This window comes from Platichthys flesus, chromosome 11 (assembly GCF_949316205.1).
Source record: "Platichthys flesus chromosome 11, fPlaFle2.1, whole genome shotgun sequence".
NCBI classification, from domain to species: Eukaryota; Metazoa; Chordata; class Actinopteri; order Pleuronectiformes; family Pleuronectidae; genus Platichthys; species Platichthys flesus.
Window position 1 is genome coordinate 12,435,338 of NC_084955.1, and position 21,742 is coordinate 12,457,079.

Below are 21,742 nucleotides of genomic sequence, written 5' to 3' on the forward strand. Positions count from 1 at the left end.
CAAGTCTTTAAATTGCAATGCATTTATTAAATATATATTCTTGACAGCACATATGTATATGTTTGAAGACACTGATAACATTTGGATGGCAAAGATAGATAAATCCAAACTGCTCTTACCACTGCAAATCACATCAGTATCACAGGGGTGCATTTTTGCCCAAATGCATCAAGAGTAAATTAACATAGACCTACAATGTGTATCATCTTTTCATCATAACGCAGCTGTAACAGAATATGTAGCTCTACAGGTCTAAAACCTAACCCCTTCATAGGTGCATAGAAAACTCAAACATGTAGCATAAGTGCTAACAGGCTGCATGTGACAAACAACAATTACCTGGCTTTCCTCTGCATTCCTGATGAGACTAGACAAAAGTCGTAGAAACATTTCGAGTTCAGAAAGGCATAGAAACATTTTCAATGAAATGTTTGTATTGAGAAGTCATAACTTATTGCATATGAGAAATGAACAAAATCGCTGGCTCTGTGTGTGATTCAATAGAGTGAGGGTTTGTGCTGTCGGATCCCCTAACTCGACCACTGGTAACCACTATATAAAGAGAAGGAACACTTCAGACAGAAGACTGTATATTAGGTTATCCTCTCTGTCTGACTCAAACATTAGGTACCAGGGATTTCCGTGGACTTTACCTACACATATTCCAGTAAATCTTAGCAGAACCTTTGGACAGAGGATTTGTAGATGCATGTTGAGCTGTAATTTAACAGCAGGAGCGTGAAAGGGGATTTGAAGGCACACTGTATCTAAAAGAAATTGACTATAAGATATTTACACGGCCAATGAAACTGATATTTACATACAAATAATGATATTGGCAAAACTTACTGCAAAGTCAATATATAGCATTCAAAGAAGAGTTTTGGTGAATTACATACTTCATCACTGCGTCTTAACCTTCCTATTAACATTCCTGTCAGAACACAAACCTAACCGTAGTATTATTTGAGGCATTAAATCAATCAATCCTCTACAACAAGAATTGTACGTGTACGCTCCTGCAGTTCAAGTCACTCTTTGGCAGTTCTCTGTTACGTCCACCAGGCGTCTCCGTTCGCCTACGGAAGGCTTCAGAAGGAGGAGGTCGTGACAGGAGAGGAGCAGCCGGGCTCGATGTTCTTCAGGTGGCAGGAGTGGCAGAGGAGGTGGCCGTTCAGGGGGTAGCAGCGGTGACCCTCCTCGTCGTTCAGCTCCTTCTTGCAATCCTAAGGAAACGTGAGAGGGAGGAGAAGGGATGAGAGAGACACATCCACTGAATGAGCCTGAGCCCACAGAGTAGAGGATAATTGCTCTGCTCTGCATTGACCTCATTTTCAACCACTGAAGGATCGCCATGCTAAAATAGAAATATACCAAAACTGAAGGATGTGCACAGCAGCGACAGCAAGAGAGCTGCAGAACTGCAGGCGCCCACAAAAAGAATTCAAACTTATCATCATTAGTAAATATTTCAGTTCAAAGAGAGAAATCTGTTTGCGGAGACAAAACGACTTGATTCCCCTCGTTGAACAACTTGAAACTGATTTTATTTACATGAAGTGAACGTACAGCAGCCAATGGAGGCATTTGGGTAAAATGATGAGATAGTGCTGATGAGGTGTCGCACATCCGCGTGTCCTCGGCAGTACGAAATTATCCCTGAGACTGTAATTAAGACTGTGGATCTTTCATCATTCATTCATGATTACTCGTAAAGAGCCATTCAGAGGCACTCTGGCTCGATGCCACAAAACAGGCCTGTTTTCAGTTTGTGGCAGCGTGTCCACTGTTGTTTCCACCCACCTCACAGTGATAGCATTCCACGTGGTAGTCCTTGTCCATGGATACAACTCGAACGGTTTCATCAGACCCCTGGAAAAGAAATTCAGAGAGAACTAAAGGCAACTGAAGCAAATCTCGCCAGAAGACAATCAGCTGCTTCATTGTGTTCCACTTCTCAGTCTGACCCAAGCTTCAAAAGTCGATAAAAGCACAGGAATGTAAGCCAGCAGCTGAATATTCTGCACTTTAAACTTCTCCTCTCACTTTAAGCACAGACCCATTCTGCTGCTGAATTACCAATACAGTGTTATTGTATCTTCTGAGTTTACTGCTGAAAGAACTCAGGTTCTTACAAATCCGTCTGGCGTTCAAGACCGTGTATCTTGAGTCTTAAGAGTGAGCTTGGTCCTTCTGATTTTCAATGACCACAGAGAAGGTTGTTGTTTTTTTTTTCTTCAGGAAACTTGCTTCACTTAAAATATCACAACATCAGCCAGAAAGGAAACTCCCCTGAACATCCGTGCAGCAAGCATGAATGCACAAGACACTATGACCCCCCCAACCACATACACACACACACACACACACACACGCCCAGCACCTCTTCTTAAATACCGGCCTCATTGCCTACTATAAGGGCAGGTCAAGTTAAATTACAGAAAAGTCAACTCTAATTTGGGACATTTCTTTGCTTTTGCCAGCATGTCCTGTGTGTGCGTGTGTGTGTGTGTGTGCGTGTGTGTGTGTGTGTGTGTGTGAGTTTGTGTGTGTTTGAATCATACTTCCCTCAAAGCGAGATTAGCTCAGCTGAATTCAGAGTTTGGATCAATCGTGAGTCAACACGAGGAGATGAGGATTTAGAATCTGGGTTCCTGTTAGCTGGAGGTCAACAGGTTAAGTTGACCCCCTTCTAGACTTCACTACATCATGCTGAAATTCATCTGACCCTCCCTCTTCAACCAAAGACATCGTTGGTAACATCTGATACTGTATCACCATCAGTGCCCATCTTAGATCTGACTGTTACTCAGGTTGATAAGAGTGACTACAATGTTTGGTGCATCTTGGTTGTACTTCTCAGTCACATTTTACATACAAGAATGGCATTTAACTCTAAGTATTAAAGTTAGAGTTTAAGAGTTTATACTATTATACTACTACTACTATATACTGTTTATAATATTTTAAGTTATCAGGGTCAATTGCGTATATGTAAACTTGAACTGATTCTGGTATGCAGCATACTCCCACTACATGCATGATAAAAACATGAGTATGTGGAGGATATGATTATTAGTAAATCATATAATTAACACTTACCATCCAACACAAAACCCTAATCATAACATTTGCAAAAAAGATATGTCTTTTAAAAGATAAATATTTTAAGCTGTGTCTACTTTAAAAATGTAAAATGATTGAACATGTTTCTTAAACCCCTATATAAGAGTAAGACTCAGGTTTTATATTATCCAACCCTAAACACAGGCTGATGTTATCTTACCTCTGAGGGCAGGATGGGCTGATTACACGCGGCACATTTCGGGGCCAGGACCCTGTGATTGTGAGATAGAAAGAGACAGTTATTATAGATCTGTTTATCCTGCACTCAGATGACACAGACCACAGACTAGAAAGGTCACAGTTCTCTAAACCTTTAAACCCATGTGGCCTTCGCCCTCCCTCTCTCCTGCCGCAGACTAGATTCAGAGTCCTGATTCGACTCAGCAGATGCCAGGTTTGCAGATGTGCTGGCTTCCCCTCACGCACGTGCTTCCCCACAAAATCCAGAAGGGAGTAGAAAAACGAAAAGCAAAGTGAATTCATTATTTCCACACACATGGCTGGCACCTGGAAGTCTGAGGGAATAACAAAGGGCCTCTCAGTGTGGATGGGCATAACTGCGGCTAAAAGTCAAACAATGAACACAATAAGGTTTGTCTGATTTGATCAGCGTGGAGCACATGTGGGAGCCGGCAGGCGGTGATCAGCCATGTGCTCGGCTGCACAGTACACCCTGTCCCGGCAGAGAGAAGAACGGCTGTGGTTGCTTCACAGGTTCGGGTACTAGAGCATCATAAAGTGGCTCAATAGGCACAAAGTCAATCTTCCCCACAAACACATTTCTTGTTTTTCACTCTGAGGTTACATTTTTATTTGTGTTTGTCTGTCACTTAGCAGCTTTAGACAAAAGTACGGAGCTGGTTGCCACAGAACTTGGTGGAAGGATGTGGTATGGGTCAGGATAGAGCTTATTACATTTTGGTGCAGATTCAATTATTTTTTAAACTTTCTTAAAAAATTTGAGTCAGGGTATTTTTTGGGATATTTTCACAGATTTACTAGGAAATAATTCAAGGATCTGGTATATATAGAGGAATGATTGTGTTAAATTTGGTGCAGCTTGTTTGAATTAAGCTGTTAAGGCAGAGGTATGTGGAGGTATTAGTTCTACTGAGTGCCATTCCAGTTCATTCTGACAACTGAAGCTGTGTATTTGTCCTCTCAGAGCATGTTAGTGTGGAGATCAGACGAGTGGAGCTGCATGGCCGCACGCCACTCTTCACACCTCTAACTGGACAGAGGCCTTTCCTCCCTCCCTCCCTCCCTCCCCCTGACTCGGCTTTCATCCCTGACAACACTTCTCATGTGTCTGCCACACGTGTCGGACAGAAACTCAACTCGTCAACAGGGCGCGATTTTTTTCTCAACCCGATCCCACGGTAGCTTGAAAGTTAAAGGGCTGCGCGGCAATTGTGACTTGGAATGTGAAACCGAGACATTTCCTTAGCGCCAGGCTAAACTAATTTAACACAGATAGATTCAGGTCACGCCCTCGTGTTATTTTGAACTACTGGGTAACAAGGGACACTCACCTGTGGTAGTCTTTGACACAGTAGATCTTGTTTTCAGTGTCCACGGTGAAGGGCACTCCATCAAGGCTCTCGTTACAGACGACGCAGCGGAAGCAGCCGGGGTGGTAGGACTTCCCGAGGGCTTGCAGGATCTATACAGACAGAAATGAGAGAAGGATATCAGGAAATGAATTCACAGCTTTATTATGCTATATCTATCCAAAAGAAAATAGTCCACAGTTTGGTAGTGAGTCACCCCAACCTTTGGACTTTCTTTATCTGACTACATTTAAGGCAGAGGAACATATTTGAATATTTTCTCTCTGTTATTTGCATCAACCCTATGTTTTAAGATTAGTTTAATTTTAATAACCCCTGTGGATGTATTGTGTCATAACAAGAAACGGACAAAGCTAAGTATAAGTCTCCTCTGGCAGATTTAACATGGAGGCAGGCTTTATGTTGTGTGAGATAAAAAGGAACATGAACATAACAAATAATACAAGTTTTCACTGATGATTTCTGTTGTGAGACACAGAAAGTTATAAGTGATTAGACGAGACTGCTTCTCCTCTGTCTGCGAGAACTGAGAACCTGGGTGGAGTCATGTCAGGAGGCTTCTGACTGGATCACATGAGCGTCTGTTTTTGTTTTTACCCATGAGACCGGTGTGTGCGTGTGTGTGTGTGTGTGTGTGTGTGTGTGTGTGTGTGTGTGTGTGTGTGTGTGTGTGCATGTATTAGAGAGTGAGAAATGCACAAACAGAGCCAATGGTTCCTCCTGAGTGTTTCTCCAGATGTACCCACAGAAAGCTCTTTTAGGGTGAGGTAACACTAAGTTTCTGCTGAGATCACCTGGCTCGGACCCACACACACACACACACACAAACAGCCACACGAAAGCATACACTACTGGAGAGAAGTAACAGACACTCACCATGTCCATGATCAGATGTCCACAGGCGTTGCACTTGTCTGCAGACTGTTGAAAACCAGAGTACTTTAACAGACAGAGAAAAGACGACAGTGAGGTCATTGGAATTTGTCTCTTTAATGGCTGACTAAAATTTCTGACCCTGTTTCAGACTGAGCACAAATCTGCTCCACTGTGTCTCCCAGACATTAACCCAAGTAGTGTGTGTGTGGTTTAGCATAAGTATTTGTACTATAACTCCTCCTTAGAACGACTTAAAACAACCACATGCTCATAAAGAATGAATACGATGAGGTTCTGAGAGTGGCAATGAATTGATACAGTATTTGAATAAGCCTTATTATTGCTTATTATGTATGAGCAGTGTCAGTGAGGAATGTCCACACTAACACAACTATACTATTAACAGGAAATGGAGGAAGCAGAGCCTGAGTAAATGTAATTTAGCATAAATTTTGATTTTAATTGAGCAACTCTGAGCTTCTGGTTGAAGGACCATATGTTTGTTTTTTTATTACGGAGAAGGCTCCTGGGGTAAACACACAGAGCCACTGACAGGGTAAATAAATGTTCAAATTAAAGTTGGGAAATAACCACAACAAAAGTGGTTTGGTGTTCACACTATGACTTGCAATAAATACTTGCAGTGAATTACAACAAATTCTGCCAGAGGGTGGCAACTGTTTTCGCAAAGTAAAGGATGTAACAAAGTACATTTCAAGGATTTGGAAAATGCCGAGAATGATGTCGAAGACTCTTGCATTGGGGAATTGGTTGCAGTCGGCAAGTCTTTTTACTTTGTATTCTCTAAGTATGTTCAAAAGCAAGTACCTACTTACTGTTCCTCAAGATCAAAAGTTAATGCTCTCACGTGTGTTTGGTTTTGTATATTTATTTGTACTTTTAATACAAGGAAGGTCAAATAATTAAGTACTTCCTCCACCACTGCATACAGTCACACTGCACTGATGTGAATGGCCTGACTGCCCTCCACCCTATAACTGCTTATCCAGTTACTGACCTGACTCCAGTCCCGACCAACAGAGGAAACTGATACGAATAATCGGCATTAGATGCAAGAAACTGAGTCACAAGGTGATAGTCTCCTACCCAAATAGTGCATTTAATTTAAAAGGTGATCTATTATGGGTTGCATTGAAGTAAGTAACAAACTTAAGTGAAACCAATTATTTTGATTGAAAGTGAGGAATTGGAACTATAGAGAGATTTCTAAAACAAGACACGAGAGAGATGCTGGCCGGGTGACCACATGCATCAGTAGAGGTAAACTAAGCATTGATTGTGCATCGACCGCTCACCAGAAAGTCCTCTTCACAGAAAACCTTCCCTCCGACATAGTAGAAAGCCTTCCCTCTCAGCTTTCGACCTGCAGAGACACAGACAGAAACGTCCATTTGTATGATTTTTTTCGACAGAAACACAAAGTGTGATCTGCATCTTGAACTCTGAAGTGTTGTTGTGATTAATGAGATACAACAAGTTCAGACCAGAGAAGGTAAGTCAGTTATGTGATGGTGGAAAATCTGTAGTGGAACATTTTGAACCCGGTCTCAGAAAACAGTTACGGCACTAATGTTTAAAGATGGTGATGATTAATAACAACCATTCGAAGGTAATGGACCCTTTTGCAATATTCATTATATCTCACTGAATCCAGGCAGATAAATCACATACACAGATCGATGGTGTGCCGGTGTCTTAATATAATTTTGCCAGGGTGCAGCAGGCTGCAGAAGGACAAGGAAAACATCTGGATCAAACATGTAGAATAAAAATCTGATTAAATCCAATTACGAGACAGGTGAAACAGATTAAACACTTGGCTCTATTAGATTTCATGGCGACCACAGGCCAAGGAGCCACAGCGAGCCCTCTATTCTTCTCCTTCTTTGTTCCTCTCTGGTGTCTCTCCACACACGCTGCGTGTGCTTCCTGTCTGACTGTGCGCTTTAATCGTTCTACAGTCGGGATCTGGCTTCTTCTTACGGCAACACACAGACGCAGCAAAAACCTCTTCTCTTCATAGCTATTCTTGCCCGGGTCCCACAGGAAGAGGGGAACATTCCTCACATTTTCTGAGCGGGGAGGTGAGGGAGGGGACAACACAGAGGAGGAAGAGGAGGAGGGGGTTGACCTTGGTGAACAGGAGCGCTCTTTATCTCCCATCTCGTGCTCCGTTCACCTGATTAGTGTATCAACAAACACTCACGCAGTCATTTAGCCACTAGAAGACTTGTGTTACTCTATTCTTAAGGCAGTGGAGATCTCTAACTAAATAAGCCGTCAAGGGCAAAGTTACAGACTCCCGCTTCATGGAAACACTGGATCTTTTTTAAAGTTGTTTTTTTCCTCCATGTGATGACGTACTAAGATAAGCTGTGCTTTTAATTTGCTGAATTACCAAAAAACTAAAGTACAAAGCCATGAAAATGACGTTACTCATCTAATAAAGAGCAACAAAGAGCTCAGTCAAACAGGTCTCCTCTCTTTTAATCCCCTCACTGGTTCCTTTAAGTCCCTACACAATTAACTGACATAATGTAGCTGTCTGAAGGGGTTAAAGAAAGCAATTAACTATTTTTCTTTAACAACGAGCTTGAATAATACTTTGAACATGAAAATAACACCAAAAAAAAAGAACAAAGAACCCCATGATTCATCCTTTTAAATACATGGCACATGCAATTCCCTGAACCAGTTGCTCACAATTACATTATCTTTAATACAATAATAATGGTCACATAGCAACCAAGATCTTGCCAAAGCTATTTAAGGCACAATAAATACTTTGAGTCATTTTGATCCGGCTGAGATTTTGAACTGGCCTTGGTTAATTACTGACAGATAGTCACGGGACTGTGCCCCTTCAGAAAAAAAGAGCAAATAAAGGGGATGAAAGTGAGATATGAGCCATTCCTCTTCTTCACATTCCTGCCCTAGTGAGTCAGTGAGGGAAAGCTCGGCGCTTTGCAGACAGATAAGAGCTTAATTAAAGTCAGGAGTCAGGGCTGACGGTTTGAAAGCACCAGCACCAAGTGTGACTCCTGCACTTTCATAAAAATGTAAAACACCGGTGGGACAGAACAAAATGCAGAGCCATTTTCTAATTAAAGTATTCTATGAATTCCCTTATGTAATCCCATTCAGAAAATAAGCAGGTCACGCTGACCCTGCCGTGGCTTGCTAATCGAGGCTAAACCCTGTTCTCTCCTGAGAGTGAATTACTCAAGTGAGACACTTCACCAAAAGAGCCACAATTCTTTTGTGTCAACGTCACGTCTGTAGAGAGCTGGCTCTTATATTTAGTATCAAATTAACTCATCTGTAACCCTGTTAGAGGTATCTATAGTGTTTAATAAACCCAGCCATGGAGTTGTTATGTTATCATTCCTGTTTGTCTGTCTACTAGTTAGCAAGATTACGCAAAAACTACTGTACGGATTACAATGAAACTTGGTGGAAGTAATGACTCAGGGAAGAACTCGTCAAATGTTGGTGCAGATCAGGATCAAGGAGGGGAATCCAAGAATTTTTCTTCCCTTTCTTTAGGTTTTGAAATGGGGCACTGTTAGATATTTGTCCCGGGGAATAAATCATAGATCCTGAGGAAAAATCGGACATATTTAGGGGTCTGACTTCTATGCATGTGTGTAATTTGGTGCAGCTTGATTGAATTGAAGGGGACTTGGCCTTGGCAGAGGTATGCACTATACTGAACTCTTTCAAAGCTCTGTGCACTGAGAGGAATTCTCTGAGCTGTTCCGAATCCATTTCCTTGACTCTGAACAACACCTGGGAGGTTTGGGCAAGGCTCTGACATTCTACCCACCAGATGTTAACATACCAGTGGATTCAAAACCAATCAGATACCTGTTTGCGTTCTCCAAAGACTCAGGACTGGCCCGGGATGAGAGGCTGATGTTATGTTATGTTAGCAGAAACTGAGACTGGGACTGTTATTACACTTAATGCAGTTACCAGGAAGGCACATGCAGTTGTGAAGTCGTTTCAACCCGCCGTTCGTTTCACACACAAACTGGGATTGGGATAAAATGTTTTGTAAACAGACAGACGATTATCCTGGAAGGAAGCCCCCTGGAAGGAAGTCCCCTCAAGCCGTGAAGCCCTGAATCCCAGACACGCAGCCTGAGCTCCCCTCCCTTCCAGGAATGTTCCTCTGCCTTACCATCACCTTGGGGAAACTGGTGGAGTAACGGCTTGGAGGGAAGTTCACGGTCATTAAGACCTGTTATACAAGTCATCCGAGGAGGAGGAAGATGAAAGGGGATGCCTAAAGTTTTAAAGCACTGTATATTGGACTGCATCGTGTTGTTAACTGTGTGGGCACAAGCAAGAACACATAACGCATGTGTATGTCAAAGTTTGTATGGGGGCTGAATGTGCTGGGTGGAATGTGCTGGGTGTCCCCCCCCCCCCCCAGCTGACATAACATTACCAGTGTTCTCCCGGAGCCGACCTACCGAGGGCCCCTATGCCTGCACTCCTCCCCAGCTGAGATGCTTTTCCTCAGGGGGGGGGGGGGGCGCTCACGGCAAACACAACCCTTATAACCCCTCACACGGAGCAAGGTATGAGAGGTATGTGATGTGTAGCCTCCTCCCCCCACATCAGACATGGGTTTCACTCTGAGCCGCAGTGTGTATCCTCTTTCCCCTCTCATTAACACACACACACACACACATAAGAGGAAAAGTAAAACAAAACACAGAGATGTTAATCATACATTTGCGTGTCTAACCAGCGAGGTCAAAGGTGCAGTGGAATGATGGGCCTCAGCAGGGGTCATCACTGTGCAGCAAATACTCCACATACCCGCAGTAATTGAGGGAGAGATTTTAATTGGCTGGACTGGAGAGCCAGGATATGCTCCAGCTATAGAAAGAGACTGTCTCCCAGGCAGGAAGCCGCGGGTCAATTAAACATCGGACAACTGCAGCCACAGTTGATGTCTGGCTCCAACTAATTGGTCAGGTAAACTGTCTGAAGTGACAAAGTGAAAACAGAAACCCTGAGAGGAGCAGCGGTCGATGAATTATCCACTGAAACAAGCCAAACTGACACATGGACCACGGGTCACTATCTCCACCGGATGGTTCACCTTGGAGCCGGGGAAATGTTATGTAACCTGACCTGTACGTCTCATGAGATATAAGTTGCTTTCAGACATGCACTGAAGTCCAGACAGTGTCTTGGCTATACAGTGTCTGGCTGTTTCTTTATCTTTTTGACGACAAGCTCAATGTGCTGTAAAACATACGGATGACACACAATTCATAATAATAATACCTCATTAAAACATGATCTTTGATTATAAATGTCAGTATTTTTTCAGTTTCAAACCCTGCAAAGGATTTAGATCCACTTTATAGACTATAAAGTATGAATTTATACGTCAAACTATTCACCTGACTGACGGATGAATGAGGTCAGCAAACAGTCTTGCTCTGTGTGTCTTTGTGTGGGCTGGAGGAGTGACTGGCACACCCAGAAACCAAACACCAACAGTACACGACGGTAATCCCTAAATAATTGTGTGTTTTTGCTCTGGCCTGTGATTGACTGAAGAAGAAAGTACAGCTTTCGTTTGACAGACAAGGGTCTTTGGAATTCCTGTTGAGTCTGGAGGTGCCTCGAGCTTTACATGTGAATCGAGCTGGGAGAAGAGGTGAAAGTGTCTGAATGGACTTAGTGAGGACATGCTGTGTATTTGTGTACTTACTGCAGGCACTGCAGGTGAAGCAGCTGTCGTGGTAGAGGCCTCCCATCGCCTGGCAGGCCTGGTTGGCTCCATGCACTGCCTTGTTACACTTCACACACACTCCTGCAACGCAACACAGAAACATCGGTGAGTCAAAGAAGTCACATAGTTACGTACTCTGTCATTTGCTTAAGTTAGATTACACAAGTTATGGATCTACGTCCCATCAACACGTGAAACTAATGCGTTCACACACTACACTAACACACACTGAACTAGAATAGCTTGAGGCTCATCAGCACCTTTAAATCAATTCAAGCTGCACTACATTTACTCCACTTGAAGACATCAGATCCCTTAATGTGCCTGATTTTTAGAATTCTAGTTTGGCCCAAGTTTTGGTTTAAATCCGTCCTGAAGTTTTTTTGCGTAATCCTGCTGAAAACAGACGAACCAACAGATGGGCGAAAACATAAACCTCCTTGGCTGAGTTAACTCTTCAAAGACACAAGTTGGGTCAGATAAAAAGTGTATTCATACAGAGCAGTCCATATTTCTGAAACTACTTTCCTATTCATAACCCAGATTTCATTCTTAAATTATCGTAGCGGGAGCAGTGAGAGAAAAGAGCTGCGGATGTTCTGATTTAGCTCAAATGGAGAGAAAAAAACATCACAAGTCCGGAAACTGGTTACCAGCTGGATCACTGAAAGAGGAACTATATCAATGTTTGCTTATTTGACTTGGCTTAGAGAAGGGGAAGTGTGTTGATGAAGACTCTGAAAGAAACCAAAGAGGTCGTACCCGAACAACGCACACAGCTAGTGTGACTTCACAGGCAGACATCAGCGTCTACTCAATATTAATCCATTCACTCATCCAAGCCAAACAGATTTGTAACAGATAACAGGACAAAATGAGTATTTAACAAAAAGAAATACAAATCAAAGCCGAGGTGAGATGTGGTGAAGAACACCAGTTCATTACATAATCTCCACTTTGACTTTGGACAGCTCATGAACTACACAGAGTTTCCACATGATCAATAAATAACTTTATTTTAAATCTGCAGCTACTTAAGATGCAACTCTACTCTCCTGACTCCTCACATGAAGATCCATCCTCCACCCTCCACCTACTTGTCACTGCCCCTCTGTCTCTGAGCACGCACCGTATGATGAGGCATGATGTGACAACTGACATATAGACAGCGACAAGTGAGAGCCACTGTCCCTAATGGGCTGTCAGCTCGAGGCAGTATCAATCAGATACGGTAGGATATGACCATCTAATAATGAAGTACTAAGTTAAAGTCCCAGCGACTGAAGGGGTGTAGATGGAGGTTGAAAGCGAGACCACGAGTTTTCTCTTTTACTGCGAGGATGTGTGCGTGTGTGTGTGTACGTGCAAGAGGTTATTTGGGTGTGGGTGTGTGTGTGTGTACGTTTTTATAGAAAAACTCCCTAGAGACAGCCCAGCAGAAGAGCCCGGCCCAGCCCAGCCCTGGTCCTCCGCGAACACTGACAAAGAGACTTCTGTTTCCAGTTTATCCAACACACAATCACGCGGCAGCCTCCCCCCCCATAAAAAACACACGCCATTACATTTTAATAACCTTCTTCAATTGTTTCTCCTCTAAGACACTCACTACTGCAACATACAATCGGGCTATATATAATTCCGCTAAAGCCTCTCCTAATACCACAACAGAGGACACATCATCGGGGGCCCTGACGGCTGGAAAGAAGATTTAGAGATAATAGCGGGATATTATTAGAAAGCTGAAGAATGTTGCTCTTATGTAAGCTATTTTGTTTACATGAAAACACAATAAAGTGGTCATGGCCTCAAATTCCTGAAATAAATCAGGGAAGGTCCTTTAAATCACATTCTTCCCAAGCTTTTCTTCTTTAAATCTTGACTACAATCACTTCACATCTGAGAGGATTCTCAGGAAAACTGTATGTAAACAGAACAGTACAATATAATACAGTAAAGAACAGAACTTTTTCAAGGGCACTTAGCCTATGACATGTGTACTACAATATTTATAGCTTGGATTTGTGCGCCCCACGAGAACAGAAATGCAGTTAAGGTCCGTTCTCTCGTCTCTTTTCCTGCTTGGAACCAAACATTCCTTGTTTTAGTTCATAATCTTCTCACAGGTTGAGCCACTACAAACTTGCTCTTGGCCAGAGTCCTGTATCCCGAAACAGTGCGATTATTCTGGGGCCTGACTTGTGGCTGCAAGTGGGGGGAGGGGAAGCAAAACATGGAGCCAAAACTTCAGCCCTCCTAACACACCCCACCCTACACTGTCCTAAACTTTCAAAGCTCCCTGGAGATGGCTGCTTACTGGTAAAAAAAAACACTGAGAGCTGAACTGTCACCAAACAGTTTAACGCTGCCTTTACAAGTGGAAAAATGTTCATCACTATCTCATTTACTTAAATATGCATTGAAACAATAATTAAATGGAATCACCAACATCTCCGTAGATGGGTTTAACTATTAATACATTGGCAATTTGCTATAGATCTGTTCTTTTTTTAGCTATTTCACCTATTTATCCATTAATGTTGGGTAACCCAGTCCAATGTTTAATTGTAAACTAGTTTGATTCTCTCGGTAGCAAGCTTTCATGCAATCTATTGCAAATCACAACGTTTGAGGGTTAGAACAGACTCAATCTTACAGCTCATGGATGTAATGCTTGTAGTTTTGCCACTTCTCCAATCAGACCAAAGCATTCATTTCAAAGGTGTGAGAAAAGGAAAGATTCCATCTATAACACCATAATCATACGATAGTCCTAAACGTAGTAAAACTACAAATATCACAGTCTCATTCATTGAAAAGTACAATATGCTGTGTTGCTTATGGCACTGTTTTCTTTTGGTAAACGCCACACAATCAGACATTAGTCAAAAACTGCAGGCCATACAATCAAAGAGCAGCAGATGAGAAGAAATCCCATTCTCGCTCTCTTTCACTCACACACAGACACACAAACACACACTTGCACAAAAGATATCCTCTAAAAAGCCCGCCAAAGCAGAAGCCAAGATTCTCTGGGAAGAGTTAAGACGAAGCCTTCCTCTCCACAGCCAGATGGGATAAATTAATCATCCATCTTAACACAACACTAAACGCTCAGTGTGTGTGTGTGTGTGTGTGTGTGTGTGTGTGTGTGTGTGTGTGTGTGTGTGTGTGTGTGTGTGTGTGTGTGTGTGTGTGTGTGAATAAGGGGGGAAGGCAGAGAACTGGGATGTCCCACCACTTCGCCCCTCTTGGATTAACTCGTCCATAAATCTCACTTCCTCTCTGACTCTTGTGGCAAAGGACAAAGAAGCGTCCACGAAACTTGGCCCTTAATCTCTCACTTCGTCGAGCCATCCATTCACAGACACCGCAGACACCTCTTAACTTGTCTGGGACTCCCCTCCCCTATTTATCTTCAGACCTCGTTTCTAAGATTCCTTGCTCCCTTCCTTCAGACATTCCATAGTGTTCCCCCGGTGCAGCCGTTTGGCACAATACTCATTTTCCCAGAACCTCCGGCTCCAGTAAATCCAATCGGAACTCGTACTACGAGTGGGACCTTTGATCAATCCAAGAATCGTGTTTAGACACAGCTCACTAGATCCGGTAAATACCACCATGGCATTTAGGTCTTGATCCACAGAAATGGTTGCTGCCATTCAATAACCTAACCTCTTTCAAACACAAATGGGATTTTACTAAATGTGACAAAACAAGTACTTTGATAATGTGCCTTTTTTTAAATATCTTTCTAGATAGAATTCCGACGCTAGACACTAAAGTCTTGTGAAGGAATCTTGCCTACACAAGTTTTTTTCTGGCATGGAAGCATGACTCAGAGGATGAGCCATGTTCTGGTGGGAAAGTCCTCACAGGAACCATGTGTAGGCAATTGTGAATGTGTGTGTGAGTGTGTGTGTGTGTGCGTATTTGTGTGTTTGTGTGTTTGTGTGTGTGTAAAAAAGACTTACAGGACACGTTGGTACTTTAAAACCTACACTTCTGCTGATTGCTTACATTCTCCCACACATCTGTAATGTTCACCTCGCTGTGCTATTCATGAGCCTTGTCGTGACAGAGACGTTCTCCAGAACGTCTTTTCTTCACACAACGACATGAGCTCACAGAGGGACGGCTGTCGATTACAATCACGACATTCCTGCAGGAAATACCTCCTGTGAGGAGGCATGGGGTATGTGTGTTATGCCATGTGTGTGTGTAATGGGGGTGCCTCTCACTATCTGCCTTTCATCCCGTTTTTATGAATGGCCTTGGCCCCAAACACGCTAACACCACGTTTGTCTGTTTGCAACGCACGCAAACGCACACTGAGCCACGTACAGTAAACGTCGCCTATTTATCTTCATCTGTCAGCTGCTATCATAGCACAGCATGTGTGTTATTTCCTTGTTCCATTAATTTCCTGATAGAGCTACTAAAGCGGAGATAGAGCTGCTGAATGGTACTGGCGCTAATATAAGCAACAGTGTTCAGATGACGGGCAGAAGTAACAGTCACAGGGGAGGCTGCCATGCTCCCTGGAAGAAATCTGCAGGAATGAAATCATTTCGGGGGGGGAAAGGGGATGCCACGGTCAGTCCCTAACTGGGGATGTTCAAACAAGATCAGACCTAATGGAGCCCGGACCTGACAGAAGTAATCTAGCTCTAGCTGATGAGTTAACTTTATCAATGTTTTGAGGCCAGTACATTTCTGGGAGGAGATAAGAGGAGATTGTTCCTCTTTCTGTCCCCGGGCCCCCTCCTCACGCTCTGGGGTTTGTTGTAATGCTGCCAACAGGGCAGGCAATTCATCGTTTAAAAGGAGACAGGGAACAAATTGGAACATTATTATTTCTGCGTTCCACAGGACGAAAACAAAATTCTCTGGTGTCTGCCTAATAAGTTCAACTATTATATCAGCAAAGACTTTTCAGGAATGCCACCAAACAAACACATAAGACAGCTCGTCGCCCTCCAGATTAAATCTGTGACAAAGGATGCCTGTGTGTGCATATGTAAATATGAAATATATGAAACAAGTGGATTTATGTTCTGAACCGTGAGTGGGCAGCTCTCTTATTCAATGGCCCTTACAGCAGTGGTGTGACTGACAGAAGCCTCCTTGTTGGTGTTGGTGGTCTGAAAAGTCTTACCGAAGTAGTCTGCCTTTGGCTGGGCATCCATCTCTTTTTCCAGACGTTTAGTGAGAGCTTCTAGTTTTATTTCAGCAGCTGAGGGCCCTTGGTCAGGGGGCTGCGTGAGTAGAGGCTGGCAGGGTGGCTGGGCCGCCCTGGGGAAACGGAGGGCCTCGGCTTCAGCAATGACAGCCTGTCCACAGCTCGGTATTTGGCTCTGACCTTGACTCTGGCTGCTGCTTTTGGAGACAGTGGCATGGCTGAAGGCAGCAGATGCCAACTGGGCCTTGGGTTGAGGTGATTCAGGGGGTGCAGGTCGGATAGGGGAAGCTCTGCCAGGACCATTGTGGATGGGAGAGGATCTTAAAGTAGGAGAAGGTGGTGCGTAGTGGGCTGCAGGCTGCGTGGAGGACTGATGCACGTGGAAATCTGCTCCCCCGGTGAAGGCACTCAGAGGCAGGGCGGGGATGAGGTCTGGTCTGACCGAGCCAGGAGGTTCTCCGGCCCAACCCCTAGCTGGCCCGGCCGAGGAGGGTGGACTCCGGTTAACAGAAGCAGTGATGCCAGACTGGCTCTGCTGTGATGGAAGGCTGTTGTCGGTGGGGGGCGCAGGGAGGCGCGGGGGCTGAGATGAAGTGCTGCCCTCAGACGGACAGGGAGAGAGCTGGCTCTCCCGGCAGGGGGCCCAGGCGGCCGGCTGGCTGACCGGGTGACGAGCATGTGTGGGCGCGCAGTGAGACGCGTTTCCTGGGCTCGGAGGAGGAGTAGGGCTGCTGTTCTGCGACTCCTGGTTGTCGTAGCTGTTCCCGTAGCCATGCGCCCGACCTGCCGGAAGCTCACACTGGACGCCCGGGTGGTGTTTGTGGCCGTCAAACGGCGCGTACTGGCTCCCGGTGCCCGACGCAGGGCCGGAGAGCATCGGGGGCTTCGCTGCCGCCTCCCCCGGCTGCCTGAAACTGTTGATGGGCGGCCTGTCTTTGGTGTAATAAGTGCTGCTGTGACCTCCATTCATTTTAATGGCCTGGGTGGTTTTGGCCATCTCCTCCTGGTGCTTCTGCATGTGGATTTTAGTCATTTTAGAAGCGAAGACTTTTCGTGTCTCCTCAAAGTCTGGGTTGTTTCCCGCATCCCTCCTCGTCCGAAACAGACCATCCCGGGATGCCTCGTACATGTTCAGGTCCTCGATGAACTTACTCGCCTCCAGTCCCAAATCCTCGTATTTATCCATGGTGGCGATATTGAATATGTCCGCTGTGCTAAAGTGAAGTTCCGGAGGCTAAAGCCGAGCTAAAACCCCAGCAGCCGGCTGAAGAGTGATACTTCCAGGGGGAGTTACTCGCTCGCAGTCCGGCACCTCGGAGTCTTCACGGGTGACAAAATAAAAGATCCAGACCCCAAAAGTAAAACGTGTCTCTGCCGTTTCCAACTTTTCTAACCGTCCCTTAAATCGCCCGGGGTCAATGAATAAAAGTTGAAAACTCCGCGACCACCCCCGTGAAAGTCCTCCTCCTCCTCCACCCTCCGTCCGTCCGGCTCTGCCCCGAACAAGCCTGCGTGTGTCTGCTTATAACTGTGAGCAGATCCCGGATCCGATAGCCTGGACGACCCCCTTACACCGCCCCCTCCTCCTCCCGCTGTACAGTCCCAGCAAGGAACCCTCATCCAGAAAATAAAACAACAACCTCACCCACCCGCACCCTTGTTCAAAACAACCGTGAAGTAGTTTTAAAATATGTTGTTAGAGCCGCGACGGTTGATGAGGAGTAGTCCGCCGCTGAGCACCGGAGGGGAACGGAGGGAGCGCGGAGCCGTACGTGGCCGCCGGTTTGCGGGTCCGTGGAAGAGTTGGGTCTGAAAACACAGCAGTTTGTGCTTTTAAAGGCGCAGCGCTGGAATCAAGCGGAGAAAAGTAAAAGTAGGGGTGAGGACAGATCTGAGATCAGTCATCACAGTGCAGCTCTTCTTTTCTTTTCTTTTCTTTTTTTAAATAACCTGCTGTTTCTTAGTTTTTACAAAAATAGCTGGAACCTGGGGGCTGACAATGTTCTTGCTTCCTCTAAACCTCCACAGCCTTTTAAAAACAGAGGCCATCACATCCTGTGTCATCTGTAAAAATACACACAGCAGGATGACTCAGCCTCTTCTGCCTGAGACAGAAAAACTAACTGTTTGAAGACTTTTGAAGCTTTTGCTCCATAAAATTAAAATGGAGGAACCAGGGGTTGTGGAGAATGTTTTCATTTAATGCTGCATTTCCACAACTTTTTCAAGGTTTATATTGTACTTCAGCTACTTTATTATTTTTTTTCAAATCCTACAAAACATTTGATCCGCATATAGAATATGATACCATCCACAGACTATAAATAAAGATGGACGATGGATCTCCACTTCCTCCCACTATCCAGAAATTACACCAAAATATCCCAGATTTGAACGTTACTAACCGATGAGCCGGTGTCTCTGCAATAGCGCTTTAAGGATGGAACCGTATGGCAGCAAGTTCCCATCTTTACACGCACTTGACCAGTCATAAGTCCGCCTACGCTTTCAATCAGGACATTTCACCCTGTTTTTATATCATCGAACAAGACATTAAAACCAATCTTACCAATATCTAAACAAACAAACACTAGTGGGACAAGACCTGAAATAACATATATGTAACGCATACTTTTAGTTTGGTCCATATCCCATCCATTGACATGAGGGAGGAGGATTTATGATCTTTACTGCAGCCAGCCACCAGGGGGCCATCGAGATGCTCTGGTTTCACTTTTGGGGAGCAGTCATGTCATGTTGTCGTTCTGTCAATTCCACCTCCTCAAATTGTATCCAACATAAGTTATATTGTATTTTACAAATATTACAAGGGCCATTATAAATACATTTAGCTAACAGAAGGCTTATAATCATACTTTTATTTAAGTAATAAATATAATTCATGACTTAATCGGATATTGGATAATGACAATCTTACCTAAATAAGAGGTTGCAAATAAAGGGTACATGTGGAAAGGCCAAAATCATTTACAATCTTGCCTTATATTGATGCAATATTTATATGCAACTGTGGATAACCAGTCACATCTATTTATTGAAACAAGGCCATATAATAATGGGTGTGTTTTTACTTACCGGGGGTGAGGGGATCTATTTACAGTCCCTGTGCCCCCTGTGTTTTGATTGAATGACGTCCCACATTCCTGCCCATTGAAAACACACACAGACACTGTGACCCCTCCACATTGTATCCTGACCCTGACTGGAATATCTGACACATAGTCTGGGTACAGGAGGATGAAGACATCAATCAACGGGGGGAGGGGGGGGGGGGGTGGGACTCTATTCCCTAGCAAGCATTTTATTTATGTCCCAGATGAAGCATGTGTGAGAATGTATATATATTATCTGACAGCCCCTGGTAAAAATATATGAAGAGTATGCCAAGGGGGGGGGGGGCTCCAGACTGCTGCTGAGGCTGTAGTTGAAACAGAGGGTTTATAGGGGACGGACACCATAGTACAACTTTCCCTTCGCGTACCAGTTCAGGGTTATTATTATAGAAAAAGCCTCATAGACCCTGATCTCATGCAAAGTGAGGGGTATTTAAAAAAGCAGCGCAGCATTAGCTGTGATATATTGCAATTCATGCTGATTTGGCACATTCAGATGTAAAAAAATGAAATAAAAAGATTATAGATTCAAGGTTTGAGTAAGTATAATATAATAGTCTCTTTTTAGTTCAGGGATTGACTTCAAATTTAAAACTGTAAATTCTGACTGTGGCCCTCACTGTTACGGTCCTCGTGTGTTTTGAAATCACCTCTTGCAATATCTGAGGGTCAAAGTTTCAAACATGTCCCAACTGGTTTCTGGTTTCTGGTTTCAGCTACTTTTTTTGTCCTTATGTGACTTTATTGCGTAATTTAAGGAGGAATAAAATTATAATAAGATTTATTTCCCATTGCTCAAACACTCCATATCAGATTTAACAAAAATCAAACATCACATTCAATCATTTTTCTTAAATATATCTAATATTGTTTTTTAGCAATACAAAACTTTATAGTCCTTTTATTGTGGTATATGCTGCTCAAAAGGAAACAAGCAGTCAAGTCAAGCCAGCAGTACTTATATCAGAAGGCCCAATCAATATACAAAATATACAATACCATGCTCATTAGGAGTCATACTATTTCTTTTACTTTGAGATAACATATAGGAACATTTTCTCAAAAGCATATTTAATGACAAAAATATTACTTTAACTTGTTAAGCCTTTCACTGAGATTCAGCTGCAGTACTGAGTCAGAGATAGCCCCTGTGTGCAACAGTTGCTCTGAGTGAATGGAAAAAATCCCAGTAAAGCATATGGAGGATATAGACTTATATGATACTTTCATAGAACTTAACATGCAGTAAAAGCGAAAATGTATGACTTGTGCTGTACTATGGAGAGGTACGGTCATTAAATGAATAACTTTGGCACGTGTGGTTCCGTCGCGTATGAGCCAAGAGTTCAGGTTTATCCTCAACACAATTAAAAGTGCTCGTGAAAACCTGCTGGTTCAGTGAGCTCACACCAAAAACATCCACGGATGACCATACTACCAGACTGGAGGTCACCCGCCGAGATAATGAGCTGAGGCATTACTGCATCGTCCTGTGAGAACATGCTAGAACAATTCAGGGGCCGGACTGGTGCAGTGGAGAGCGACTGGGACTGGGCACTCCACCCTCTCTTCTTTCCACCATGCAGCACTTTCAGAGGAAGCAGAGGGATTCTTTTTTAAATTCCCCCCAAAGACAATTCTCAGTGTATATCTCGTGTGTTAAGAAAGGCCGACTGTGGTCTGAAGAGAAAATGAGTCACTGTGGAATACTGTTGCCTGTTCAATATTACCAGTCGTCATGGAAACTGCAGAGCGGACAAAAAAACCGTCAAATGACTTCAGGGGCCGACAGTGACAAAATTAATTAGAGGAAAATAGTTACAAAGGAACATTGTTCAGAAATATCCGACGTTTATATCTATTTGTTCAAACGCATGGTAAGTTCCGCCTGAGGAGAACGCCCTGGCAGGTGTGACCCTCCTTAAACAGGGAGCGCTGTTTCAGTGACACTGCAACTTCAGCTTATTGTTCAGGACAGTTCAAGTTCAGACCTGTTCATTGTGGCCCAAAGAAGTGAAATGGCAGTTGTGACAAGAGAGAAAAAGACCCAAGGGTTTAAAAACTAATTCTAAAACTT

At 43.8% G+C, this 21,742-nt stretch overlaps 1 protein-coding gene across 1 annotated transcript; it reads right to left on the minus strand.

The window, feature by feature from the left end:
* Positions 1-18,107, minus strand: LOC133964411 (Wilms tumor protein 1-interacting protein-like). The gene is made up of 8 exons (XM_062398471.1): positions 16,508-18,107; positions 11,332-11,433; positions 6,890-6,957; positions 5,574-5,636; positions 4,659-4,789; positions 3,287-3,338; positions 1,804-1,872; positions 1-1,226 (listed from the first exon to the last, which is right to left on the minus strand). The coding sequence occupies exons 1-8, from the start codon at positions 17,715-17,717 to the stop codon at positions 1,092-1,094; spliced, it is 1,830 nt and encodes a 609-aa protein (XP_062254455.1). The 5' UTR covers positions 17,718-18,107; the 3' UTR covers positions 1-1,091.
* Between the last annotated feature and the right edge of the window lie 3,635 nt (positions 18,108-21,742).